The 8,835-nt window shown below is 40.2% G+C and overlaps 1 protein-coding gene across 5 annotated transcripts in view; it reads right to left on the bottom strand.

The window, feature by feature from the left end:
• adgrd2 (adhesion G protein-coupled receptor D2) overlaps positions 1-8,835 on the bottom strand; it is a 60,102-nt gene that overhangs the window by 10,183 nt on the left and 41,084 nt on the right. For 3 of the 5 annotated variants that reach the window (XM_068734258.1, XM_068734257.1, XM_068734259.1), the window contains exons 20-24: positions 7,679-7,720; positions 7,486-7,539; positions 7,126-7,273; positions 4,542-4,600; positions 4,421-4,451 (exon numbers count right to left, since the gene is read on the bottom strand). In XM_068734258.1, coding sequence (XP_068590359.1) covers positions 4,421-4,451; positions 4,542-4,600; positions 7,126-7,273; positions 7,486-7,539; positions 7,679-7,720 — 334 coding nt within the window. Of the gene's footprint in view, positions 1-667; positions 738-4,420; positions 4,452-4,541; positions 4,601-7,125; positions 7,274-7,485; positions 7,540-7,678; positions 7,721-8,835 lie in introns of all 5 variants that reach the window. The other 2 variants (XM_068734254.1, XM_068734256.1) reach the window with 1 other exon arrangement.

The raw sequence follows: 8,835 nt of genomic DNA, 5'->3' as shown, positions 1-8,835 counted from the left end.
CAGGGAAAATAAAACCCCTTTTGCTCTTTCTCCTCTGGTCAGTTGTCAATTTAGATTCAAGTCATTATTAGATGATGCTTTCTGCAAATACTCAGTGCCTTTCAAATTATTGTCATGACAGAAACAGAGAATAAACATAGAAATATTTTAAAAACAGCATTTAGACTTTCACTCCTCACTGAACACCCGTTATGGAACCCTGTGCTAATTATAACAAGAATACATATTATTGTTATTGACTTAATTCAGTCAACTCAAATGAGAAATTTCAATGATGCATGTATGTAAACGCAAATAGATATTTTTCTTTTTGTTTCTTTCTGCTTTAAAATACTCCATATAATGAAAACCAGACAAAGAGAAGGCAGGTAGAGCTCAATGCATTCCTAACATGAGGCCACAGGTAGATGCTGAAGACATTTCTTGTTAAAATCAACATTTGAAATGATGAAGGCACTTGTTAATGTAAAGGTAGTACAAAATGTTATCCATACTTTGGTGTTTCATTTTTACCTCTTTACTTAAGATTTCATCAAACTTATTTTTTTTCTTTTTACCAAATGTAGACACCAAAGTATGGTTGACATTTTGTACTATCTTGTCATTTCCAAGTGCCTTCATCATTTCAAGTGTAAGAAATGTTATTTGAACACATCTGCAAACTCACACTCTGCTGTCCATCCTGTTAGAGGTTTTTGTTTTGGGAGGGGGAGGGGTCCTGTACCGATGTGAGGGTCCTGGGACAGAAGATGTCGTATGTGTAAAGATTGTAAAGCCCTCTGAGGCAAATTTGTGATTTTGGGCTGTACAAAATGAATTGAATTGAATTGGCATATGAAACATACTGTATGCAGCATAAAAGTCATTTTCAGAATGTGATGTCATTGACCCATCTCATTTCAGAGTTGAAGTGTGAATACACTAATGTATTTCTGCATTTGTATGTATTTGTGTGTGGATTTTTCTATTTGTTTATGGATTTGTATGTATTTGTTTGTGGATCGCACTGCATTTGTTTGTGGATTGCTCCGCATTTGTGTGTGGGTTTTATGAGACCCCTCTAACGTCTCAGGATTCGCAAATGCGTTTTTTTCAATATGGACCTATCTGTAGCCAATCAAATGTCAGCCTCATTTTCAACCAATCACATGAGCGCAGCTCCCCCTCCCCTCCCCATGTGGCTGCCAGCTGTGTTCACACCAAGCGGCGCAATGAGATTACATACAAAGTATATGCACAGACGCGATGAGACTGGAGTGACGCGAATTTGGGATGGCGCGGCGCGTTTGGAGCGGCGCGATTGATGCGAATTCGCTTCAATCGCCAAAACGCCCCAAACGCGTGAGTTAAATTTTTTCAACTCTGGCAAAAAATGGCGTGACGCTGCGGCGCGATAGCCTATCAGCGTTGAGATGTTCCTCCTGTCATCACTGACGTCCTGCCGTTGTTGAATCAGGAAATACATACTGTATCCGTCTGTGTTCACCCAGAGCTTTACGCAGGGGCGTGCGGTCCTGCCATCATGAAAAGTAAAAAACAAATAATGCTAAAATACAAAAAATATTAATATTTCTATACTGAACTGTGCTATAATTGTAAATTATGTATGATTCCAATCATTTCAAGCATTTTTATAATCAAAATCGCTGAATTAGAGGTGAGGCAGCGACGAGCTGTTCCTCACCTCATATTGTGAATCCCTCACTAAGTGTGTTGAGCGCATGCCTTTTGCTGTCTCATTCCTGCACACACTGTAATATTTGCAGACTCTTTTATTATATGTACTTTATTTTCATAGAATAGGTAATGTATTTCACGTCTGTGTAGAACATATTTAGTGTTGCTGATCTGACATTAAACCGCAGTGAAAAAGCACAGAGGGGAGGCAAACAGTACCTCTGCCTCAATGAAGGGGTGTGCGAGAGTCCACGGGTCGGGTTTATTGCGTCAAGAGCAGATCGACCCAGACAGGAAGTCAAACACCGAAAAGGGATAAAGCATCCGGTAATCTTTCAAAATAAAACACTATGTGCAGCCGAATCGCAGTGTACACGCTCCCGGTGGAATAAAATATGTACTTTACCTAAAGAATGCTGATATGAATAATGAAAAACAACCAGTAGTCAATGTGCAAGCTGCCAATTGAATGGCGATTTAAGCTACTCTATTGGTTTCATATATTTGTAAATCTGACTCTGAAAGAGTCAGTGCCTCACCAGTCACGATCCTCACTGCACGTCATATTAGCAGAGACCGGACCAAACTATGTGTATAGATGTGTGTGTGTAAACCATATGGTACAAACAATGAAAAAGACGCTGCCGTATTTATGCCGAGATGACTTTATTTTGAGTGTTGATGGAGCTGCTACAATGTTAGCATAGTCTAGCACCGATCGATCCAAGCTCCATTGAGAAAACAAGTATTTTAAAAGTTATTTGCTTGTCGTCTTGCGGAAAGAAACATAACATGAATTCAGACTTTTTACAAATCATTACGTAGTTATTTCGGCATCCCTATTTGTCCGTTTATTGCAGTTAAATCACAGCCAAATCTGTTTATTTGTGGTTCATACAGCTGTAGTAAACCAGCCGACGGGTGGCTTGCTAGACACACTGAATACAGCTCGATAAAATTCACGGAGCTCCTCCGGTCTATGTTATGAACCCAGACATGACGGCGTTCAGTTTCTCGGGATATCTGGGACTTCCACAACAAGTACTAAGCAGAAATATAGGTTATTTTGTCCATGGTTGATGGCGGACAGTTGAACGGCTTCCAGGACGATAAGCCACACCCCCTGTCTGGCGCGATTCACGCGAATGAACACAAATGGTCCCCAGCGAGACCGGCGGCGCGAATGGCGCGAATGGCGCGATTAACGCGACGCATTTGGTGTGAACACAGCACGCTTGCAGCCACGTGGCGAGGGGAGGGGGGAGCTGCGCTCATGTGATTGGTTGAAAATGAGGCTGACATCTGATTGGCTACAGATAGGTCCATGTTGAAAAAAACGCATTTGTGAATCCTGCGACGTCAGGGGAGTCTCAAAAAACCCACACACAAATGTAGAGCAATCCACAAACAAATGCAGAGCGATCCACACACAAATACATACAAATGCAGAAATATATTAGTGATTTTTTTTTTACATTTATATAAATCGTAATTTATTTATGTGTGCATTGGAATGTATTTGTGAATCGTTCTGAGTGCATTTGTGAGTCAAATTTATTTGTAAATCCTTCTGTGTGCATTTGTAAATCAAAAATATTTGTGAATTGTACTGGCCGCATTTGTGAGTCTCTGTGTGCAATTGCAATTATTGAGACTGATCTGACTCCATAGGGTTCACACTTCAAAATCAGCACCTACAGTAACAATCTTTAAAATACTTGAGATTTAATTGACATGTGATTCTTTTCTCTCTAAATTCAAGTCAGTTACTCCTGAGTTCATTTCAGGGAGATCAATACGGTTCACTTACTTTCTATTGAGGCACAGTCAAAATAGATGGCACAGTACACAAGCACTACACACCTCTGTATTAATTCTGTTTTACTTGATCTTGCATTAACATCTAGACTATACAGATCACATACAGGACTCCTTACTAAAAAATTAGTCTTTGAGGGTCTTGATTTGGACAGGAAAGACACAGGACTTTTACCTAGTAGACTGCTGTTCTTATTACGTTACATTGTTACGTTATTATTTGAACACAAGCCATGATCTTTTTTCTAACTTCAACCAACTACTTTTGTTGCCTAAACCTTACCAACCACGTCACAATGTGCTATTGTGTTTTTCTGCAAGCGTGATACAAGGCTGATATGAAGTGTATTAAGACACGTCCACATTCAGCGTATCCAATGGTTTGCAGAAACATGCAATGCCAACATTTTTTCCTGGTGAATGGATTCAATCACCAAAAAAATGCTACTGGACAATAATCAATCACTGTCCTCCACTATGAACCGTTCGTGCAACTGCCTTTGCTATCTGTCTGTCTGTCTATCTACCTGTCTGTCTGTCTGTCTGTCTGTCTGTCTGTCTATCTATCTATCTATCTATCTATCTATCTATCTATCTATCTATCTATCTGTCTATCTGTCTGTCTGTCTGTCTATATATAGAAACAAGACACTTTACCATCCAATTCCAATTCCTCAGTGCAGTTTGTTCTATTTAATCGTAACTTCCTATCTCCTCACTTTATTTGTTCCTATTTTGTGAGTATTGTGAGTATTTTGTTTCAGTAAACTTTGTTGTATCAACATGCAACTGCTCTTGTTCTTTCTAATGCTGTGCTAATTGACTTTCCCCGTGGGATCAATAATGTTTACCTTCTACTTTTCATTTAAACTAATACCAACTCTTGATGATTCAAGACCAGTATCAAGTTATGTTAGAGTTGTACCTGATGGCTTGAACCCAGTCAGCTGGACCACCTGTTTTAAATAAAAATACATACACAATACTCAGTCATCTTAAACAGTGTGACAGCAATGCAGTGATAATGCATACAGCATGTTACTTACTTGGTTTCCTGATGCCGGTTTAATAGAGAAACTCACAAAGCTTTCCTTTCTGAAGCTCTCTGAAAGACAAAACACACCTTTTTGTATTTAACGTTCTCTCTTTCAGAACCAACACATTCAAGGTCAAATAATTTAAGACAAAGAAATACAAGCAGCACAAAGCACAGAATAAATAAGTCTTTATAAAAAGCACACAAGGAAACAAAAATGCAAACAATGTGAATGACAAAAGAACATTATGGGAATCTCAGTACACTGACTTTTGGTTCCTTCTGTATGCATGTCTTTGTTTTTTTGCCCTTCTCTTTCTTAATAATTTACATCTTTCATTATAGCCTTGCATCAGCAGGACAGATTGCTGCTGATGAGAGAAGTATAGATAAACAAAAGCAAGACAAGCTAACAGATGCTACAGAGAAGTGGATAGATACAAACTGCAGGCCGACTAGTATTGTGGAAGATGTCTGTCTGAGGAACGTTCTTAGGATCGCAACGAATGACGGCACGTATGAGCCTCCCTCGAGACGCACCATCACAAGAAGAATACACGAGTTGTATGTAAAGGAGAGGACTACAAAAGAGACGGCGTTACAACGTGCATCAGTAGTCTCTCACTGGAGACTACTTGACATCGCTGGTAAACCATCATCACCTCAGCGTTACAGTGCATTATATTGATGAACAGTGGGAGCTGCATTCACATGCTCTGACTGTCATGAAAACAGAAGACACACATTTTGATGAAACGTGCGCGGAACATTTTATTCATGTTGCACAGCAGTGGAATGTTTCAAATAAAGTCAGCACACTGAGCACAGGTAGTGAAGAAATATAACTGCTACTGTGTAAAGGGAATACTGCTGTTAAAAAGAACCTGATTTGTTTAAAGTGTTTGCAAACCAAATGTTATTGAACTTTTCTTCATAGCAGTACTTTTAAAATAATAGTGTGCAATACACTACTTTTGAATTCATTATTGAACTTTGCCCATAACAATGCAATGAATCGCAATTAAAAATTGTAATCGTTGCCCAGCACTAATATATATATATAAAATAATAATTAAACTAAAAGTCTTATTTTGTCACTCTGCAGTTGTCAGGTTAACATTAACCAAGATCTTTTCCTAAACTTAACTAAGTTTAGTAAACTTTATTGCCTGAATCTAACTACCTGTGACAACAGAAGTTTATTTGAAAAGACATTATTTAGCCAATGGTAAAATGGTAACTGGACTGTACTTGTGTAGCGCTTTTCTAGTCTTCCGACCACTCACAGCGCTTTAGCACTACATCATCATTCACACTTATTCATACTCTGATGACAGGGGCTACCATGCAAGGTGCCACCTGCCCATCAGGAGTCTAACTAATCACTCATACTCGTTCACACACCGTTTCCTGCGGGAGCAAGTTGGGGTTAAGTGTCTTGCCCAAGGACAATTCGACTAGTGGAGCCGGGGATCAAACCTCCGATCCACCACTGAGCCACAGTTGCCCCAATTAGAACATTTACGCCCACATTTTTAGAGCTTTGAAGAGCTGGTCAGCTACAAAGAGCACATGTTGACAATGTTTGTAATTACTCTTACTGCCAGAAGGGTAGACACAGGTCCACTGTATGTTTAACCATGGGATATTGGAAAATAATAATAATGACCTAAATCAAGAACCACCGATTTGTCAATAGCTAGCCATTTAGCAGCTAGCTAGCAGACAGACAGACAAGACAGGGGTTTTTTTGCTGTCTGTACTAATATTGATATTCTTATACAACCTAATATGAATTTCAACTCTCCCTGCAGACCTGTGTCTACCCATCTGGTTGCGAGAGTAATTACAAACACTGTCCATATGTGCTTTCGTTAGACCAGTCATACAGGTAAGTGTATTCATGCTTTGGTATTTTTGTAGTTCCTCATAGCGGAGCCATCTACACCAAGAGACAATACAAAGCCAAAAAAGGTGTCCTCATTCTTTCAGTCCCTGATGGCTGATGAATGTGGTGTAAAACAGTGGAGCTGATGAATGTTCTCAAATATATTTTTTTTGTTTACAGCACCACTAGCGCTAAACCAGAAGAACAAATGCAATTGCATTCTAACAGTAAGTAAAACAAATAGATGGGGCAGCATAAGGAGAATTGACACTCCATCCCGGACACGTCCAAAACTGACACTTGAGGGGAACCTACCCCGTAGTAGTTTAGCGACGGGACACTGACCAAGCCTCGATGTTAAGAGTTGGTTGGGTGTCATCATTACCCCATTCACACCCATTCATACACTGATGACAGGGGCTACCACGCAAGGTGCCACCTGCCCATCAGGACATCATACAACATTCACACACCGTAGGCACAGGTACAGGAAGAACTTGGGGTCTTGTCCATCAACATGGACTAGCGGAGCCGAGGATTGAACCGCCAATCCTCTGATTGACAGATGACCCTGCTCTACCACTGAACCACTTAAATAACATATTACGTGAGACCAAACACACAATCCTCACAAAATACCTCCCCTCCCCGAGGGGAGTAATGTCACACACAGTACACACACATCAGTCCAAAGTTGCCAGCCTACCGTTCTTGATGACCAATGATGTGTAGGTGGAGCTGGGGGGTCCAGAGGTCTCACTTGTTTCAGGGCTAGAGGGGGTTGGTGGACTGCGGCCCCAGGAGGTAATCGGGGCCCTCTGGGAAGGTAGGAAGCTGGTTGGCTGGGAACAGTTCTGAAAATACACCACAACCCACTCAGAAGTGACTTTAGGGAAATTATTTTTCAGAAAGTATAATATATGGACTACACTACTACGAGACTAAAAAATGTATCATACAAAAACAAAGTCGGACTTCCACTAAAATTAACATTTGTAAAGAGGAATGTATTTTCTGTCCTGTACTGATGAACCTGATCACTGCTGTGTGCTTTTTACACACTCACCGTGAAAGATAAGGCCTTTCTCTTTTCTTTGATCCTCTTTATGGCATTCCTCACCTAAATGAGAAGCAGCGTTTACACCCACTAGTTTGTCCAAAAGGCTGGTAGCCTCACATACCGCACGAAGATACATTCTGATATTCTGCCGCAGTGGCAACAGACAGCAGCATTGACAATGGACTGAATACATCCTTACCTCACTGTTGTAAACAGCATACACGAAGAAGATATACAGGCCCTGCGGAGAGAAGAGAGGCACATAAGGCATGTGAGAAGTGGAAAGCGGAGAATAGATTCCAATTCCATTCATGCAGTTTTTATTGACAATACCTTCATCAAGTCCATTTAGTACTCCGCTCACTCTCCGGTAAACTCTGCTTTTCTCTTTACCAACAATTTACCAAGTATTGCGAAAGACCTTTTCATGCTCTCAATCTGTGTGGTTTTCTACTCCCTTTTGGCATGAACTCCAGTCGGATCCAGCAGGGTACAGCACTCAAGTCTGAGCTGAACTGAATCCAATCTATCTATCTGTAAATGTAATTTGGAAAAAGTTTTTTTTTGTATGTCCAGTGATATACTGAAGAACTGGGAATACTATAAAACTATGATCCCTTCACCCAACCATGCATGCTCTACAGCAGAAGCAGCAGCAAGACTGGGTTATACTAGAAAATAACTAGTTAGTACGTGAATGAAGTCAGAAGGAAGTGTTTGCAGATGCAACGTGATCTCATCCCTACTTTTCATATGTTGTCACTTTGGCAGAAGCATTTTAAGTAGTATCTTGACCCTGTTGGTTTGCAAGTAATTAACACAAAGGCGTTTATGCTCAATGTGCTGTTCGTTGCATTATTCTCCGAAACCCCCAGAGGGCGTACAAACAAAATGTACTGTGAAGAAGCAAGAAGACAACGAGTGTAACTGGCCAAACACCATAAGCCAATTGTCACTATATAGAGGAGGAACTGAAATTAACTGTTAACTCATATCTCATATGACTACTTTATTGCCTTCATACAAACCCTGGAAAGAAAGAAGTATTACATGCATTTAAATGAAACAGTCAGATCTAAAAAGCTCTGATCACATGCAAAAAATCAGAGGTGCTTGGCTTGAAATAAGTGTAATATATAATAACTATGCTTATAACGAACTGTAAGCTACGGACATAATGACATGTGACTCAGTGATGTAGCGGTAGATGACAGAACGTCACTGAACGTGATATAACGTCACGTCGTCAGTAAAAATCACTCAACTTTTGGTTGTACATAGCACACAAATGCTGGTCTCCTGTGAAAAAAAACTGTGTTTGTTTGATGTTTGTGTTTTGTTTCACCACCCCTCCAT

This window comes from Cebidichthys violaceus, unplaced genomic scaffold (genome assembly GCF_023349555.1).
Source record: "Cebidichthys violaceus isolate CVI_PGR_0920_01 unplaced genomic scaffold, fCebVio1.0.p SCAF_62, whole genome shotgun sequence".
In the NCBI taxonomy this organism is placed as follows: Eukaryota; Metazoa; Chordata; class Actinopteri; order Perciformes; family Stichaeidae; genus Cebidichthys; species Cebidichthys violaceus.
This window is presented reverse-complemented; position numbering and strand designations above follow the sequence as displayed.